Source organism: Acinonyx jubatus, chromosome B3 (genome assembly GCF_027475565.1).
Source record: "Acinonyx jubatus isolate Ajub_Pintada_27869175 chromosome B3, VMU_Ajub_asm_v1.0, whole genome shotgun sequence".
Classification (NCBI taxonomy): Eukaryota; Metazoa; Chordata; class Mammalia; order Carnivora; family Felidae; genus Acinonyx; species Acinonyx jubatus.
The window spans coordinates 25,720,148-25,741,037 of record NC_069386.1 but is presented as its reverse complement, the minus strand read 5'-3'; the positions used below and the strand labels follow the sequence as shown (position 1 = coordinate 25,741,037).

General features: G+C 37.7%; 1 protein-coding gene across 2 annotated transcripts in view; it reads right to left on the bottom strand.

The window, feature by feature from the left end:
- GABRG3 (gamma-aminobutyric acid type A receptor subunit gamma3) overlaps positions 1-11,243 on the bottom strand; it is a 686,498-nt gene extending 675,255 nt beyond the window's left edge. Inside the window, exons 1-2 of one of the 2 annotated variants that reach the window (XM_027067862.2) lie at positions 10,632-11,243; positions 5,357-5,505 (exon numbers count right to left, since the gene is read on the bottom strand). In XM_027067862.2, the coding sequence (XP_026923663.2) occupies positions 5,357-5,505; positions 10,632-10,684 (202 nt within the window). In that variant the 5' untranslated portion in view covers positions 10,685-11,243. The remainder of the gene's footprint in view (positions 1-5,356; positions 5,506-10,631) is intronic. The other variant, XM_027067864.2, reaches the window with a different exon arrangement.
- Between the last annotated feature and the right edge of the window lie 9,647 nt (positions 11,244-20,890).

Genomic DNA, 20,890 nt, shown 5'->3' with positions numbered 1-20,890 from the left:
ACTATGTTATGAAATACAAGTTGACTATATCCTGATGAAGAGGCATCAGGGTTATAGCACATAAAATGGGCTACATGTGAAAAAAGTAGTGAGAAAAGAAAATAAATTCTGATTTTTATAGGAAATTGTCCTTTAAAGCAAAGCCCTTCTAAATCCTGAAAGAAAATCATGTCTAATTCAGTATCTTTGACCAGGAGAGCTGATCTTGGGCAGTTATTCTGATTGAGCATCAATGAGTTGCAGGAATTAGCCATTCAGACATTGTTTACCATTTAAATGCAGCAGGAAGAGGATCCTATAATGCACCAGTGATCCTTCAGACTTTCATTAGGTCATTCTGCTGCCCCAAGGATCATGACAATGTGAATGGTGGAACTTTAAAGTCATAGAACAAAAGATGTGTATCCTGGTTTACAGTTCAAAATCTTTCACTCAAAAACCACAGAGCCCTTCTGATGACATGAGGCTTTAGAAGAGTTGCCATCTAAAAAAGTATTCTTCCTTTATGTGCATTATGCTGTTTCACTTGGAAAATTCAAAATTCCTTATGTACATAATGGAAAAATAAAATCTCCAGAGTTGTGAATAGTGCTTGCCTTTTGCCTTAATATATCCCCTTCTGAGTGTTTTGGGGTGTGTGTGTGTGTGTGTGTGTGTGTGTGTGTGTGTGTGTGTGTGTAGAAGGGATTCTCTGTTTTTTAATAGGATTGCCTGGCATTTTCTACAACTAGTAATGTGGCTAGGTAATCTAGCTATAGTCAGAGATCTGGGTTGGAAGCTGAACTCACCCACTTTCTACCCATGTCCAATTTTCCACTTCTGAAGACAAATGTGGTGTCTACCATAGATTGAAGGTGCAGTGCTATACTGTAACACAAGATAAGCAAAGGATTATACTTACCCAGAACAGCAAGGAACAAGTCTTATTTATCTTTGCTCTAGGGCCAACCACAGTGTCTGACAACTAATGAGGAAATTAGCACCATTATCTCAATCTTCTCTTTCCATATTAATGCAGAATTACCGCAATCTTCACATTGCATAGACCCTTCATTTAAGGGGAAAATGTGGTGACAATTGAATTTATGAACCTTGTGCAATGGTAATTTAGATGTACTGCTCACTGAATAAATGTCTTAAAGCTGCAAGGAAGTTTATGAGTAATTTGGTGCCCTTCTTTCATTGTATAGAAGAGGCAACAGAAACACACAAAGATGACATGAATGCTCCAATAATGCACTGGGTATGTATCTCCAAACTCTCTGCACACTACATCACAAGGGTTTTGATGTTCTATGCCTACTGAAACCAGTGTAATTCTATGTCCTGCTACTGATAAATTGGACACCTGAGCCTCAAACTTGGAAAACCAGAGGAACAAAGAGCTGGGGTAGTATGCAAGCTAGCAAGCTGCTGGACTCTAAATGAAACTCAGCCCCATGGAGAAGAATAAATAAGCTACAGTTTTGGTTCATCCTATGAAAAATGTGTCTGCCACAATCCCCATGTTCTCTGATCATCACCAAGAATATGGTACAGGCCTGTACCAACAACTGTATGCATTCCTCTCCTGGCCAAACACACCACTTTTGTCTTGGTCTTGGATCAGAATCTACTTTTAGAATCAATCTATCATTAATCTATCAAAACAATTGATAGAAAACAACCTAGACAGAAAATCAGCAAAGATATAGCAGAACTCAACAATACCACCAAACAACAGGATCCAATCCATTCAGCAACAGCAAAATGCACATTCTTTTCAAGTGCCTATGGAACATTCACCAAAATAGACCATATTCTGGGCCATACATCAAACATTAACAAAATCAAAAGAATTTAACTCATATAGAGTATATTCTCTGGTCACAATGGAATCAAACTAGAAATCTGTAAGAGGTAACAGGAAAACTTCCAAACACTTGGAAACTAAAAACACACTTCCAAATAGTCTATGAGTTAAGGGGGGAAAAAAAACTCAAGAGAAAGAAACACATTGAACTTAATAAACAATGAAAGTCCAACATACCAAAATCTGTGAGATATAGCTAAACTAGTGCAGTGAGGGTAATTTAAAGTACCCTTGCTTAGATTATAAAAGAAGAGTCTCATGTCAAGAAACTAAGTGCTACATCAAAACAGAAGAAGAGTAAACCAAACTCAAAGAAAGCAGAAAAAACAAATAATAAAAATAAAAGCAAAGCTTAATGAAATTGAAAACAGAAAAACAATAGAGAAAAACAATGAAACAAAAAGGAGATTCTAATAAATTACATTTAGAATAAATAGTAAATAAATTTAGAATAAATAATTAATAAATAAATAAATAAATAAATAAGAAAAGGTCAATCAAATAAATCTCTAGCAAGATGACAAAGAAGAAATAAAGATGACACAAATTACTGTTATCAGAAATGAAGCAAAGGATATATTATAGGCCCTAAAGATATTAAAAGGAATATCAGAAACTATTCTACACACATAAATTAACATCCTAAAGGAAATGGACCAATTCCTTGAAAAGCACAAACCATCATAACTTACCTAATATAAGTTGAAGAGACTTATAACTATTAAGGAAATTAATTTGTAATGACAAAAATCCCAGAAAAGTAATCTCCTGACCCAGACAGTATCACTGGAGAATTCTATCAAATATTTAAATGAGTAGTTAACACAAATTTTTACACAATCTTTTCCAGAAAACAGATGAAGCTAGTGCTACCTGATACCAAAACCAAAGACTGTCAAAAAAAAAAAAAAAAAGGAAAAAGAACTACAGACAAATGTTCCTCATGAATAGAGATGCAAACATTCTTACCAAAATATTGGCAAATAGAATTTAGCAATATATAAACAGAGGTTTTGAAAAAGAGTATTATCAAACACATAACCATGCGGGGCTTATTCTAGGGTTGCAAGACTGATTCAGTATTAGAAAATCACTCAACCTAATTCACCATATTAAGTGTCTAATATATATAAATATAATTTGGCAAAATTCAACATCATTCATGATAAAAAGAAAAAAAAAACTTTCAGAAAACCAGAAATAGAGGGAACTCTCTCAGTTTGATAAAGAACATATACAAAATAACTCTAGGTAACATTACATTTAATGATAAAAGACTGAATGCCTTTCCTCTGAGATCTGGAATAAAGCAAGGTGTCCACTCACACTATTGCTCTTCAACAGAGTGTTGGAAGTTCTAGCCAGTGAAATAAGGCTATAAAATAAAATACAAGACATACAGATTGGAAAGCAAGACATAAAACTTTCAGATGACATGATGGTGTACACAGAAAATCCCAAGGAACCTATCAAAAAATGAACACACAAAACTTCCTAAAACTAGTGAGTTTCAGCAAGTCAGAGAACACAAAATCAACATATAAATAATAACTATATTTCTGTATATCTAGCAATGACACAGGGAAAAAGAAAATTGTAAAAACAGTACCATTTGTAATCACTCCAAAAGCATGAAATATTTAAGGGGAAAATATAACAAAATATATTCAGGACTTGTATACTAAAAACTGTAAAACACTAGATGTAAAAAATTTAGGAAGATCTAAAATGGAAAAACATATCACATTTGTGGGTCTGAATACTCAACATAGTAATGACAGCATTTTTCCAAAACTAATACAGAGACTTAAAGGTTTTTCTAGATATAGACAAGGTAATTCTAAAATTCATATGGGAAACAAATGGATTATAAGAGTCAAAATAATTTTTAAAGAGAGGAATAAAGAGGCTGAACTAATCTACCCAATTTTAAGACTTACTATATAACTATAGTAACCAGGACTGTGGGTATTGACACAGTGATAGACACAAAGATGAAAAGAACAAAATAGAGAACCCAGAAATAGCCTACACTAGTTGATTTTGGCAAATGTGTAAATGCAATTCAACAGAGAAAAGACAGTCTTTTTAATAAATGGTGATAGAGGAACTAGATATCCATACCAAAAAAAAAAAAAAATGGTGAAGGGAGCTTAGCTCTAAACCTCACACCCTGATTTTATATAAAGACAGATAATGAATTAAATGTAAAACATAAATTTATAAAACTTTTAGAAAAAAACAAAGGAGAAAATCTTGAGGAACAGGGGCTTCATGAAGAGTTCTTAGACAACTCCAAAAGCATGTTCCATAAAAGATTAAAAATCAATAAACTGAACTTAATCAATATTAAAAAATTTTCCTCTGTGACAGATCTTATTAAGAAGATGAAAAGACGAGCTACATATTGAGAAAAACATCTGCAAACTATATCTGGCAAAGGAATCACACCTAGATTATATGAAGAACTCAATAACGGAACAGCAAAAATAAAATAAGATAAAATAAATAAAATAAAATAAAATAATTTTTAAAGGGCAACCAATATGAAGAGACATTTCAATGAAGAGGACATAATGTTGGCAAATACACACATAAAGGGAACTCAATATCACTAATCATCAGGAAAATACTAATCAAAACACAATGAGGTATCAATCTAGTAGATTTATACCTATTAGAGCAGCTAAAATAAAAATAGTGACATTGTTGGTGAAGACAGAGAAACTAAATTTCTCAAAAATTGCTGGTGGGAACAGAAAATGGTACAGACACTTTGGAAAAAAAATTTGACAGTTTCTTAAAAAAACTAAACAGACATTTATCGTATGGCTTAGCAATCATACTCCTGGGCATTCACCCCAGAGAATAAAATCTTATTTCCACACAGAAACCTGTAAACAAATACACACAGTCATTTTATTTGTAATGGACAAAAACTGGAAACAACAAAAATGTTCCTCAAGAGGTGAGTGGATAAACAAACTGTGGTACATTGCTGCCATGGATGATTATGTAGTAATAAGAAAGAACACACTACTATGAATACACACAACAACTTGAATGGATCTCCAAATCACTTTGCTGAGGGAAAAAAAGCCAATCTCAAAAGGTCACATACTGAATGACTGCATGGATGTGACATTCTAAAAATGACAAAAATACAGAAATAAATAGTGGCTGACAGGGGTTAGGAATTTTGGAGGAGAGAGGTAGGCATGACTACAGGAGCAGCAGGAGTGGGATCTTTATGACGACAAAATAGTTCAGTATGTTGATTGCAGTGGTCCTTCCACAAATCTACATATGATAAGACAACATGAAACCATGCACACACATTGTAACAGTGTCAATCTCTTCGTTTTGACATGATACTACAGTCATAAATTATGTGACTGCACTATCTTTGCAATTTCCTTTGAATTTATCATTATTTAAAGTAAAAACTTAAAGAATATATCTCACGGTATATTTTCTATTGGAATAACAAACATCAACACTCACTTCCAATATCTGGCCTCAGCTTTTTATCATATTCTCTTAGCAACTTGTTGAGGATAAGAGTCACATCAGTGTCTTGGGATTTTGGAGCCAAGACCCACTTTTGGTTTGATGATGAATCTTCATATTCATCCTCTTCCACCTTCCTGGACCTGTAATTATGGCACAAAGTGTGAAGTATAAGTTGTAGCAATAGCTCCAGGAAGTGTCTTAAGCTTGGCCCACTCAAGCACCATTGACATAGGTAGAAAGTCCCCAATACTCACAGCCCAATCAATGGGTTACATCTAAAATGAAAACAAAACAAAACTCATTTTAGAAATTATCCAATTGGATGAATGCCACTGCTCTTAACATGTCATGATGTTTTCATTAAATGTCACAAAATTATTCCTTGTGTACGTTAAACTATAGACTGTTAAGTAAATCAATGCCAGAAGGTCAGCCAAGCAGCAATCACCCTTGCTTGGATCCACCTTGAAAACCTCTGAAGGTCAAAACACAAACCTTCCAGATGTTGGTCAGATGGTGAGTTTACATGCTGTTTCCACCCCCTACTGCCAAGACCTCATTTTAGTTGAAGGTGAGAATAGGTTTTGCAGAATCACACTCACTGAAAAATAGTTAAGTCTGAATTCTGTTCTTCTTAAGGAGACTGGAACCTTCGGTCAAGGTAGACATGGGCACACTATCAGGTGGTCTGTTTGGCCAGCACTAATGTGTGGTGACAGGGAACAGAGATGGTATTTGGTGAATAACTTCTGGCAAGTTGACATGCCTCCTCCAACACAAACTGATTCATTTCTTACAGAGCAGGCTAATACAGACATTAAAAATTAAAATATTTCTAATACGTCTTAATCATTTGGCCCCTCAATAAATGGATCAAAATGAATGTTTGAGCACCTTTGAGCTTGTCTCATGCAACATGACAGCTACCTCTCCTGGGTGATACACACTGACAGGAGTACTTGAATGGAGAGGCATCAAAATGACAAGTTAGTTTTCTTAGCTGAGTGAGGCCACCTCAACAGCACAGCCTTTTGGGCTTGAAAAGAGGAGAGTCTCCTTCTGCATCAAAGCAGCATTTCCAGGTGGACTGCATTTACTAGGGCAAAAAAAAAAAAAAGCCTATAAAACAACAAACAGTTTTGCTTATAATCTGTCAACATAAATGCCTTAGTGACTTTTCACCAAAGAGAACAAAATATGGAATAGAAAATTGTATTGAGGTTTATTTGTCCTGACTTTGTATCAGCTCATTTCTGTTTAGCTTCCCAGAGAGAAGCCAAAATGTTAACATTATCCCAGGGCAACTGTGCTCTGGGACACAAGTTTCTTTAAGTTAAATTTTGGAATTGTCTAAATTATCTACAATGGACATGAAAGAAATGAAGAGAGTAAATTTTCAAAAATTTATTATCTCTACTTTGTTTAAATCCTCATAATCATATATATAATATTATATTATAATCACATAATTATATCTATAGTATAATAGTTTATATAATTTTATGTAATATGTAATCATACATATATGTCATATATTATATACATTATAGTCTTTTTATGAGTGTTAACTAGCCTTAACCTAGATTAGGGCAGTATCACATAGTCTAGTCTCAGATGACTATACACATTTATATAAGATTTTGAAAATGAGTACATGGTATATGTCTGGCAGATTGATTTCACTGAAGTTTTTCCTAGGCTTATCTTAAACTGTAATTATATTTCTTGAATATGTATCGTCTAGAAGGTTAAAATAAATCATCCATAGAAACTATAAATTGCTGTGAGCTTTTATTTGCACTTAACATTCACCATCAATAAGAGCTTAACAAATTTGGGACACATTCAAGAAGTGACATGTTGCATTTCATTATTTGTAAAACTGAACTTTTACAAATAACAATATAGAATTTAAAATGTCACTGTAGAATATTTTATCAGAAATATTGTCAGGAATATCGTGTTGGGGAAAAAAAAAAGAGAGGCTGAAGCAGGCTCTGTAGGACTTGGTTAGCTAGAAGCAATCATTGCCCACAGGACCTGGCAATTCATTCCACAGCAAAACCATTTGGGAGACTGGGGACAGAGGGACAGATCACCTTGGCAGAATCACATATAACATTCTCAAGACATGTTCCAACTCAGCCACAGTCCTTTCCTCTATCCCTCTGTTGTCTCTCTGCCTCTTTCTCTCTCTTCTCTCTTCTCTTTGCCTCCCATCCCTTTCTCTCTTACCCCTCTCCTGAAGTCCCCTCCCCCACCCCCAAAGACAGCTCACTCCACAGACCAGACTATGCTTTTCGTGCTCTGCTATTTTTTATTGCCCCAATGGTCATATGTACATAGATTGAGAACATTAACTCTTCATCAGTTCTCTATATATACACAGCCTTCGTTTCTGAAAAATTCTTTTAACTACTTCAAATGCAGGTATTATAATGAGCCTAATTCTCCCTCTAGTGGTGAGGAGAGGGTTTTCCTGAAATTGCATAAGCGTCTTCCTTAGAGGCCAAGGCAGGTGAGAGTGGGAGAGAGGAGGAAGGAAAAGCAGCAGCATCCTCTCCCACCCCTTTAGGAGGTCAACCAGGACCTACAGCTTGATGGCTGGGCTGGGGTACACAGTTGCAAAGCATGGGCAGAGATCCCCTTGTCTCCTTAGAGACTGACACTGAGCTTTTCCCAATTCTGATCTTCCGTCAGTTTGCTGCAGGACTTCAGAGAATGAAATAAAAGCCTCACAGTGCTGATGTCAGACCACCAGCCCCACAGGAAAATCTTCCCTTTGATGAAAACCAAATCTCATCTCAGAGGACCCACTAGAATGTGAATAAAACACGAATGATCTGCTTTTCTAAGTGGGTTATATATAATCTTTACGAGTGTTCTGTTATCAGGATTTTGGATCCTAAATACTATAACTGCAATTAGCTTTTTCTTAAAAACAAACCAGCAATGTATCGTCATTTTTAGATGTTATTTTCACATCTTACACCTTCTCTTTGACTAGAAGGACAAAGTCTGAAGTGTTTTTAAATATTAAAAGGAGCTCCTAAACCTCAGAAATCAGTTAAGTGTCTGCAAGGTATCACCAAGCTCCAGGCATGACTTAGTGCGTTCTAATGCATAATAAGCACATCCATGGGGTGTCTGAACAGGGTGCTTTTCTCTCCATGGAGTTGCCAAGCCATCACCACAGAGCACACTGTTAGAACATTTTCCAGGGATTTTGAACACCAGAAGGGCATTCCAGAGTGCAAACAAGAACCCTCTCAGCATTAATAACAGTTATGAAAGATGACACTGGTCATCAGATTATTTTACATGTCTGTAAAACCCATTCAAAGAATGAAGACACTTTCAAAGGAGAGGCGTATAGCAATATAATTAGTTTAAAATTTGGATTTTCTTGCAACTGATATACAACCTCTATTTTGAAGTCCAGGGAATGAACCAAGATATAGAACATATCAAAATCATTACATGTGCCTTGGTTAAATTTAAGTATGAAGAATCCCAAGAAATTAGACATGTATTTGGGAATTCCCTAGAAACCTGACTGCTTCATGTTAGATACTAAGACATCTTCCTACTTCCTAAGCACATAAACTAATGAGGACAATGAGCAGTTTTCCTTTTAGCATATTAAGTATCTATAAATCTAAAGTATCTGTAATTAATGATCTAATTCTGAAATATAGGTCACTTCATCCAGTTTGTGGCAAAAGAAAAGATCATGTGGATATGACTTCAAATCTGGATTATATACTTCAGAATTCTACATTATGCCTGGTGCTATCTGCTGGTCTCTCTGGCTCTAGACAGAGATACATCCAGGTGGAATCAATTTCAGAAAGTGGGCTTCCATTTCCTTCCCCAGTTCTCTCCTTAGACGGGAAGAAACTGGAGTTGAAAGGCCCAATGAGTACTATGCCTGGTGGAGAGAGCTGCCTGTGAGTCACCAGTTGACAGTCTCTGGCACACTATCTGCCTTTCACACTTTCACCTCTTAGTGGGGATAATGGTATGGAGGGGATGGCCAGGGCTTTCTTCTTCAGAGCCAAACACCCCTGCCAAAGGTGGGGAGTGAGACTGGGGCTCCTATTACGTCTTTTAAGATTTGTTAATGTACCTCCTTCCTTCCTTCCTCACATGAATGAAAATGTAAGCCTGTCATCGTCTACTGACACTTGCAGCGCTTACTGCCCATAGGAAGGCTCTCTAGTTCTCTAGCTTCCAGATACAGAAAATAAAGAGGTGTCAAAACAAGAGTTTTTTGGGGAAGTGGGTGTCCCAAGATTCTTGGGATGGGGATAGGGAGAGAGGCATGGAGCTGCTCTGATTTCCAAAGTCTGGGCCAGAGATCTAGTCTAGGAGACAGAACTAAAGAAACCAAACCCAGAATATCCTGTTATATTTACAGCAACAGGGTTTAACCACTCTGGTCCCATCGTCCTTCCACCCTCATGAGCCATCTTCATCCTTTCCTGGAGGTCTCTAAGCTCCCATTATTTGGTTGCTCTTCTAGGATGCAGGTTATGGGTATTTATGGTAAGATAATGTCTTACAGTTGCCAGGAAAAGCCTTATTATCAATTATCAACATGCTTTATGGGAGTAAGTGTGTATGTCTGTGTATGTGAAAACTGGCTCATCTAGAAGGGGTGCATGTGTATAGTATGTGTTTGCAGAACCTGGAGAGGAGAATCATTTCTGAGAAGAAGGGTTCTTTCCCTTGCTCCAATCCTCTTCTGCCTGCCTCCAGCCTGGATGTTCTTTGCCAGTGTGATGTAAACTAGGCAGCTAGGAAATCATGACTTCTTAGTCCTGGGAAATTTCAGAGTGATGGAAATTATACAGAACGTCAGTCAATGTGTTTGTATGAACCCCTGGAACACTTGTAGAGAGGGGTAAATGGGAGGTACACACCGCCGGTCATTTATGATAGTGGTTTTCAAAACCCCTTAAAACCACCATATCCGAAAAGCTTCAAGAGAAGAGCCCCATTAATCTCAGAGTCCCCACATTCCTGGTTGCAGAGAAGGCTGCAGCCGCCCAGCCTGGAGAGGCAGATAGCCCTGTCAAAGGGGAGACTGGGACAGGTGAGATGCAGGCGGACTCCGTCTCCCCCGGGCCGGCCCCAATGGGGCTATGCCGCAGCCCAGCCGACGGCGGGACGCACCGGAACTCCTGGCCGGCAGACAGCGCCCCCCGCCGCCTTCCCGTCCCGCTCGGAGCCTCCAGGGCTGCAGGGCCCGGGCGCCACTTACCGGGCGTGCAAACCCGAGAACAGACAGAGGAGGAGGAACAGCTTCGGGGCCATGGTGCGGTGGAGCTCGGGGAGCAGGGTCTGGGGCCTCCAGCCAGGCGCGGCTTCCTCTGGAGCGCGGGCCTCGCCTCCGCGGGCTCTTCCCTCCCTCGCTGCCTTTGATGCCACTGACTGCGGCGCCACTCGGGCTCCCGGCCACCGCGGCCGGACAGGTGTGGGCTCGGGCGGGCCGCCGCGCCCCCGACGGCCCGCGGGTCTGCGCCCAGCTCTGCGGGGTGCACGCGGGGCACCCTGCCACCGCGGCGCGCCGCCCCCTCCCGCTGCCCGCCGCGCGCCTGCCTCCTCTAGCCGCCTGGGCGCCGGGTCAGCACAGCCTGGTGGCGGGAGCGGGTGGGCTCGAGCAGTCCCTAATCCCGCCGCCCCGCAGCCCCGCGCGGCGCTGCCCCCTCTGCCGCGAGCTGCGCGCGGGTGCACAGGCGGTGGGCTCTGCGCTCGGTGTGCGGCCGCCGCACGTTCGGTGGTGGGGGCAGCAAGGCGGCCGCTCCTCTGGCAGCGCCTGCGAGGCGGCCCCGGCGGGGAGGAGTTTCCCCTATTACACGCCTAACAACGCGTGCGGCGAAGAAAGCAAGGTTTGAATGGACTCAGAGTTTGAGGCCGGGGAGGGGGCGGGGCTCAGCGGGGGAGGGGAGGCCTGGGGATCCCATAGGAAGCCTTTAGAAGAATCCCAGGGATTGGGATTCTCAAGGTTAAGAGTGAGCCCCCTAGTCCGACGCAGTACGTTCCTTCTGTCTTCTCAGCAAACGCGGTGGTTCTCCCGCGCTCCCTGACGGACTGTTGTCTGTCCTTCCCCGCGTGTCTTCAGCTAGGTAGCCATAGCAAAAGGTTTGCTGAAGGCGCCCTTTCCATGCACATGCCCTGCTAGGTCTACTGAGCTCCTATGCACTACTAAAATCTGTGTGAAAAAGTGGCTTCCTAGGGATATTTAGAAAAAAGCATTCCCAATATGGACCATCCTAACACATACAATAAACAGGTGGGGGAAAACACACACACACACACACACACAATTAAATGTAGGAGAAAGACTCACCCTAAGTCAAAAAGTAAATGTCGTCCTGTTTTATTGAACCATGAAGAACACTTCATTCAGTGTATTTTCACTACCCGAAGACAGAAAATTGCATTTATGTTCTCATTTGTGATAATCACGCCAAAAGCTAGTCTTTCACTATGTATTACAATCTTGACAATGTTACCATAGCCTAGAATAAATCCACTAAGAAGTTTGCTTTTGTACTGCCAGAGATAGCTCTTAGAAAGTATTTCATATTTGAATTACTACTTATAGAATTATGAAAGAGTATGATAACTGTTTCATTAATATTGTCAAATACTTTTGTTCATAAAATATATAGAAGAATAATTGAACGTTGGTGTTTTCTCCATATTTTCAGTTCATCAATATGAACGTGGTCATACAATGGCATGGAGTGCAGTTGTTGGTGATGGCAGCATTGGTGATTTTAACAATGGAGGTGTAGCTACGTTGGCATTGCCATCTCCCTGTCTCTGTGTGGCCTTGAGCTCACTCCAGCTCACTCCTTCTCAGGGCTCCTTCTGACATCTTCCTCTGCCTGCCACATCTCTCCTACTTAAATGCACAGACCCTATTCAGGTCTTATTTTCTAAGAAGACACCCAATATTCCTGTATCCCTCCACCTCCAGAACATCTTTGAGCTTCGGGGGATTGTGAGCCTTTATCATACCCTGCCCTAATCTCTAATTTTCTCTGTCACACATATGAACACTTTAAAAATCAGTTAGATAACCACTTACCATTTGTTAATTGCTTATAGAAATATGTCAAATGTTCACATAGTTTGTGTGCTGTGAGAAAAACTACAAGTAAAGAAACAATTCTGACCCTCAATTTTTAACACAGCAATAAGAAACACGAGTCAAAGTAATCAACAGACCTTAATAACATAATAGGGGCCCAGGGCTGATGTGAAGACTTTATGTAGATGAACTCATTTTTAACTCACTGCATTATTCCTATTTCAAAGATGGAGGGAAAAGTATAGAGAAGTTAAGTCACTTCCTTAAGATCACACAGATTGAGAACTGGAGGTTAAACCCCAGAGAGTCAGCTCCAATGTCTCAGTCATTTATTGATTGACTGATCGATTGATTGATTGATTAAAAAGAGAATGCAAGATAGGGAGAGGGGCAGAGGGAGAGAGAAAAAGAATCTGTTTTAAGGTTTTTGTGTGTGTGTGTGTGTGTTTTTAGAAAGAGGAAGAGCATGAGCAGGGGAGAGGGGCAGAGAGAGAGAGAGAGAGAGAGAGAGAGAGAGAGAGACTCTCAAGCAGGCTGCATACTCAGCACACAGACTGACACAGGCCTTGATCCCATGACCCTGGGATAATGGCCTGGGCCAAAATCAAAAGTCAGAAGCTCAATCAACTGAGCCACCCAGGTGCGCCTCCAATGTCCCAGTCTTAATCACTATGTCATGCTGCCTCTCAGATGAGTAGGAGCTCAGTGCACAATTGTTGTTTGCTTCTTTGAACTAAGTTTTAGAGTCCTTGCTCTATTCTTTATTATTTGAGATTAAGTAAAATGCTTACAAATTGTTTATAATAAAAACAGACCAGGGGCTCCTGGGTGGCTCAGTCGGTTAAGCGTCCAACTTCAGCTCAGGTCATGATCTCATGGTCTGTGAGTTCAAGCCCCGCGTTGGGCTCTGTGCTGACAGCTCACGGCCTGGAGCCAGTTTCAGATTCTGTGTCTCTCTCTCTCTCTACCCCTCCCCTGTTCACGCTCTGTCTCCCTCTGTCTCAAAAAAATAAATAAATAAATGTTAAAAAAATTTTTAAAAATAAAAATAAAAAAATAAAAACAGACCAATAGTTGAGTGTTTTTTTTTTAATTATCAGTATCATGATAAATATCCTGTTAAGTTTTTACAACTCAACCAGTGGAAAAGAAAATGTGATGCTCTTTTTACATCCCTGTGTTGTTTATCCTATTTCTTTCTTGAATATATTCAATGTATTATTATTATGAATGAATGCAATTTGAGATCTTCTGATATTTGGAATGCTTTGTTCCACTTATTAGACTTAGTGGATCAGCTTGGTAGACATGAACATTTTACCTTCAAACCCCCCCTTCTCATGTTGTGGTCCGGAACAAAACAATCTCTTTCTTTCTTCCTTTCTTTCTTTCTCTCTCTCTCTCTCTCTCTCTCTCTCTCTCTCTCTCTCTCTCCCCCCTCTTTCTTTTCTCCTTTTATTTTCCTTTTTTCTCATAAATAACCTGAATTGAGAAGAAAGAAAATCCAAGGCAAGCCTTCTGGGCATAAGTGTAAAAGCCAAATGCAAGTTCCAAAATCTAGAATCTTCAAAGAACAAACTTTCAGGCTTTGATTTTCCTTTATCCAGTTTGATATGAAGGGTGGCGAGGAGGGGGAGGGAGGAGGTGAGGGAGGGAGGGGAGAGAGAGAGAGAGAGAGAGAGAGAGAGAGAGAGAGAGAGAGAGATGCTTTACAGAGCATGCGCGGTATTCACTGTTTTGCCTCAGCTCTCTCCATCTTCAGCACCAGAGAAACTGACAGTTCCACTTAGGCGCGCGGGACTTGCATTCAATCCCAAATCACAGGAAAAGAAAGGAAAATAAAACGTAACAAAAGGAGTAAGGGTTGGAGATCCATAGCACGTACACTTCTGTAAATATCGAACATCTAGCAATGCATGCTGTTTGTTTCGAGCGTTTGCATCAGATCCAGACTCAAGGTTTCCGGGGAAAGACCAGGGCTGGCCCGTGCGGAGTGTGGGTTGAGCAGCATCTCTGCAGGAGGCGGGAAGGAACCCGAGGAGGTGGCCAGATTGGCTGCCTTGGTTAGGAATCCTCTTGCGGCTTCTCAGAAATACGTCTAAGGATTTTTTTCATGGCCTCGCTTCACCTCCTACAGGCGCAAAGGAGCAGAGCGAGTCACTGTGCTGAATATAACTGGTCCACTGCATCAGTTCTACATCTTATTCTTTATTGCTTCTGGACGTTGCGTTTAAATAAAATCTCTCCTGCTCTCAAAATTATACTTCTGAATTGTATTATGATGTTCATAGCTGTTAAAAAAAACTTTTCCACCACACTTAAAATATTATCAAAGGAACACATGCAACAAAAAGCACACATCTTAAAATTGTGGCTCAATGAATTTTTTACACATGTATATTCCATATGTATAAGACTAGCATGTGTATATCATCCAGATAAAGATATAGAACATTTTCCAGGTGCTCCCTCCCAGTGGCTGGGTCATCTTCCCAGTCAATACTACCCCTAGGTAAACATTATTCTGTCTTCTGTCACAGTAGACTGTGCCTGCTCTTGAAGCTCACATAGAATCATGTAGTATGTTCTATTTAACATGTGATTTATCTTACCCAGTATAGTGTCTGCAAGATGTATCCATGTTGCTGCATGTAGCAGTCACTCCTTATGTTTTATTGCTGCACATGGTTTTCCACTGTGGTGTTCAATATACTACATTTTAGCTGACATTAATATATTGGTACATGTTTTTTGGTGGACATATGTGCTTATTTCTCTTAGTTATCTGACTAAAAAATGGAATTTTTAGAAGGTATATGTTTAGTGATAATAAATATTACTAATAGATTTTCAATGTAGTTGCATCATTTTACCACCATTAGATATGAGTGAGGTCCATACATAACTTCAGTGAAATGTGGCCATATCACTCTTTTTAATTATAACCATCCTGATATTTTATTCCAATTTTAATTTCACTGCTCTCCTTCAAATTCTTACTAACCATCATAATATTTTATGAACTGTCATTCAGGTCTTTTGGCCATTTTAAAACTAGCCTGTTCATCTTCTTTTTGTTTATAGAAGCTAATTATGTATTTTTATATGAGTCCTTTAATGTGCATTTGATGAATATCTTCTCTCAGTCAGTAGTTTGCCTTTACTATTCTCTGAATAGTTCTTTTTATGTTCAACAATTTATTTTATTTATTTTTTATATGAAATTTATTGTCAGATTGGTTTCCATACAACACCCAGTGCTCATCCCAACAGGTGCCCTCCTCAATGCCCATCACTTTCCTCTCCCTCCCATCCCCTATCAACCCTCAGTTTTCTCTGAATAGTGTTTTATGGACATTAATGCTTTGTGTACTATGCAATAAACCATTGTCTACTCAGACATTGTAAATATAGTCTACCATGTTTTCTTCTAAAAATGTTAGAAAAAAACTCGTGTTTTAGGTCTAGATTTCATTTCTAATGTTAGTGGATGATTTTATTTATGAATAATTATTTACTTTTATGCTGACAACTGACCTAGAATGATTTATTTAAAACACCATCTTTTTCCCACTAAATTTGCATAAATCAGATGAACATATATGAATGCATCTTTTTTTTCTGGGCTCTATTCTCAATCTCTTTGTCTATACTTGCACCATTACCACACTTTTTAAAATTACTAAAGCTTTAAAATGGTTCTTAATATTAGTATTATTTTTAGTACTTTGAATTTATTTCTTTGGTTGCTCTAGGCTGTTTGCATTTCCATAGAACTAAGCTTACCCCAAAATTTTAAACTATCTACTCCAAATTTTCCACAAGCTTAAAAAAGAAACTGATAAAAATAATACAAAAATTCAATATGATAGAATTTACAGTCCATAGTTGAAATTTACTAATGTTCCAATTACATCTTCAATAGCATTTACCCTTGTATACCCTAAGATCGCATTCAGGGTGACAGTGTTTATCACTTATTGTGTCCCTTTAGTCTATTTTTAATCTAGAACATTTCTTGTCCTTTCTTAGTCTTTCATAACATTGATAGTTTCAGTAGAGAAAGTGATTTTGTAGAATGCACCTTAATTTGGATCTCTGTTCTGTTTTCTCATGTTCAGAATCAAGTGATGCATTTTTTGGCAGAAATCTGACATAAATAATGTTGCTTTTCTCAGTGCATCACATAAGAAGCACATAATGTTGGTTTGTCCTATTATGGATCATGTGGTTAAATTGTTATCTGTCTGTTTCTCCATTGAAGTTACTTTGTTGTTTTTGTTGTTGTTTTTTTCTTTTCTTTTTGAATGGTTAACTATTCTTTGACAAATTCTTTGAAAATATTTAACTATTTTAGTTTAGCTTATATTGATGGTTCTTGCCTGCTAGTTGTAAAAGGTAATTTTGTTGTTCTTTCTACATTTATGAGTTGGTATGCTATAAGAAAGCACTTTCCCTCTTCCTCTTATTATTTATAGCATAGACTCATGGTTTCTTGTCTTATTCAATGCATTTAATTCATTACTGTAATTATTTATTGTTATTCTCATATTATCCAAGATTTAGAGTAGAGTCTCTTTAAGCTGACTCCTGACTCCTTTTACTATGTCCTCTATATACCCAATATGGTTTTGAGCACCTTCTTACAAGATTTTCCAGATCTTTCCATAATTTTCTTTTCCAACCCTTGAAGCCACAATTTGTTCCTGGTTCCTTTTAATTGGGAATGATATTTAGAAAACAAGATCTAATTGTTCTGAAATACCATTGCTTTGAGGCTTTCTAGAGGACTGAGCTTATATATACATATATATATATATATGTATATATATTCCCATTCCCAGTTTTTATACCTCCAATAGCTTTTGTTTGTCTACTTGCAGTGGCTAATATCTTCTGTATAATGATAAAGAGTAAAGGAAATAGTGGAGGAAATTTCTTATCCCAAATAATAATGGAAAGCCTGTAGGATATCTTCATGGGAGACAGATAGAAGGAGAATAAGGAGAGATCCACAACTAACTATTTTTTGAATTGTTGTTTTTGCTTTAAATCAGGAAAGGATGTTGAAATTTGTCAGGCTTTTGTAGCATGAGTGGAGACAATCAAATTATTCTTCATAGATTATTGATACAGTGAATAATAATACTGAATTTCCTATTACTAAACCATTCTTACACACTTGAAAATAAATTTTGAAGTTTTTCTTTATTTTCTATGTTTTGGAACAAGTTTTTTTGCATTGGAATTATATGTCTTTGAAAGTTTAGTAGAATTCTCCTGTGAAGACACCTGGCTCCTCTCTCCCTCCCTCTCTCTCTCTCTCTCTCTCTCTCTCTCTCTCTCTGTGTGTGTGTGTGTGTGTGTGTGTGTAGAAGTATTTTGATAACGTTCTTTTTTTCCCCCTATGGAAATGGCATCTTTAAGCTAAAGCTGTCTATCTTTAATGAGGTTAATTGCAGTAAACTGTATTTCCTCCAAGAAATCGTCTATTATATCTGTGTGTTTTTTAAATGTTTGTTCATTTATTTTGAGAGAGAGAGAGAGAGAGAGAGAGAGAGAGAGAGAGAGAGCATCCACAAGTTGGGAAGGGGTGGAGAGAAGAGGAAGAGAGAATCCTAAGTAGGCTCTATACCTTTTATAGCTCTATACCTTTTATAGAGCTCTATACCTTTTATAGAGCTCTATAGGCTCTATACTAAATGCAGAGCCTGATGTGGGGCTTAATCCCAGGACCATGGGATCATGACCTGAGCTGAAATCAAGAGTCAGACGCTCAACTGACTGAGTCACTCCAGCACCCTTGTTTCCATGTTTTTGAATAAAGGTGTACTAAAGTACTCTTTTTGTTTTGACTTTTTTTTTTTTTTGCCTCTGTATATATAGTATCATTTCTTATTTTGTGTGTGTTCTTTTTTTTCCCCTTAAATGGATTGTATATTTCAGTTTATTTATCACCAGAGTTTGGGTTCATTAGTTAGATCTACTGTTTCTAAATGCTCTACATAATTAATTTCTGCTTTTATCTTTATTATACTTACCTTGTGCTTTCTTTTGGTCTATTTCATTGTTCTACTTCTAGCTTTTTGAGTGAGAATTTAATTCTTTCACATTTTTAAATTTTTATTAATATAAATGTTTAAGAATATGAATTTTTCTCTGATATGCTTTAAGTGTATCCTGTACACCCTTAAATGTAATTTTTAATTACATTTGATTTTTTTTTAATTTTGGCAATTGGTATGTCTCCTTTTCATTCCAGTATTCGTTAATAGAAGAATTTTTAAATTTCCAGTTGGAAGAGACTTTTTTGAAATGTTTTTGAAATTCTTTTATGTTTTATTTATTTGAGAGAAAGAGACAGAGAGGCAGAGAGACAGAGAGACTGAGCTCGAGCAGGAGAGGGGCAAACAGAGAGGGAGACACAGAATCCGAAGAAGCTCCGGGCTCTGAGCTGTCAGCACAGAGCCTGATGCAGGACTTGAATTCACAAACAGTGAAATCATGACCTGAGCCGAAGTTGGATGCTTAACCAACTAAGCCACCCAGGCGCCCTTTGAATTTTGTTTTAATTTCTGGTTTTATTACTTATGACCAAAATACTATCTATGAAATTTCTACTCTAAAAATTTGCCGATATTTTTAATACAAATGGGTAACCTAATAGTTAATTTTGCCATTCCATGTCTATTTGAGAAGAAAGTTTGTTTATTTATTTATTTATTTATTTATTTATTTATTTATTTATTTATTGAGAGAGAGCATTAGCACAAGTGGGGGAGCAGAAGAGAGACAGGGAGAGGAAGAGAATCCCAAGCAGATTCCATACTCTCAGTGCATTGCCTGATGCGCCATCCAAACCCACTAATCCTGAGATCATGACCTGAGTCTAAACTAAGAGTCAGACGCTTAACTGACTGAGCCACCCAGGCACCCCTAGAAAGTATATTCTTAATTATGAGAAACTAATATTCAATATATATCCATAAGTCCTACCTCATTCTACTGTTTAGTGTTTTTTTTTTACCTTTACTTATTTTTTGTTCTCTTGATTTATTTTGTCCTAATTGGTTTGTTAAAGTTTCTCATATGTATGTATTTATATCTCTGTCTTCCTTCATATCCTGCAGTTTCTGCTTTGTGTAGCTGATGGCTGTACTCTTTAGAGTATTTCTAGATATTCTGTTATATCTTTGTTTGTGGTTGTGGCTTGTCATGTTCGTTTACTTGATGCCTGATTGCTACCTTGTCCAATGCCAGAATTTCAAACCCTGCTTTCTTCCAATTTTCATTTACCTTCTATATCTTTGTTGTTACTTTTATATTTGGCCTTTTTGGATCACTGGGTTTTATGGGAGTTTCTTCAATAGAACATAAAGTTGGGTTTGCTTTATGAACCTATTTAAAAATATTTTCCTTTACCTTTATGATAAGACTCATTTTGGTACCAGGTCCCAACTTTCTCTGTCTGGTATGTCTTCTTTGTTATTTTTGGATTTGATTTTAGAAAACATTTTTCTGTCTGGTTTGGATGTTTTGAATTCCCTTCTCTTTTGCCTATTACCTCTATAACAGTCAGTGAAGTAGTTCTATTTTTCCCTTTCTCTCTCCTTCCTCTTCTCATTTTCTCATTTTATTCTTTCTCCTTTGTCACAGTATTTATGATTTGTACACTATTCTCCTACCTTCATTCCCACCCTTTTCATTTTAGATCCAAAATTAAATGTATTGAATACTCACCATCAGTTATTTTAATGAAGTTTCCTGAGGCTTGTCAGGTTTAAAAGTAATAAAATCTTTACTCTATCAAAGATAATATGAGTACATAGGATATTCTAATTCAGATTAGGCACACTCTTCCTGCTACATCGTATGCTATAGTTGTCCAGGACTTTATTTTTATCTTTTATGTTCTTCCCACACATAAGCAATGTTTAAATTGTTTTCTATATGCCTTTTTGCTCACATTTCTTTCTTCATATCAGAACTTCCTTCTAGGATATTTTTCCATGTCCTAGAATTTCCTTTAGTGAGGAGCATTTGACATTAGATCTCAGATTTTATTAACATAAATATGTCTTCACTATATTTTCTTCTTTAAATATATAATTGTCCTGGGTATGGAATTTAATTTGAAATCAATTTAACATTCATTCAGGCTTTTTTTTCTATGTATTTTTTTAATTGGAAAAGTATGGTATTTTAATTAAGCATTTTTATTTTTATATAATTGTAGATTCATATGAACTTGTAAAAAATAATACAGAGAAATAAATTTCATGGATCATTTAAAAAATTTCTTTCACAGGTAATAACTTACAAAACAATGGAACAATATATAGCTAAGGTATTGATAGTAATACAATCAAGATATAGAATAGCTTCCTTACCACTAGGATATCTCATGTTGTCTTTTTATA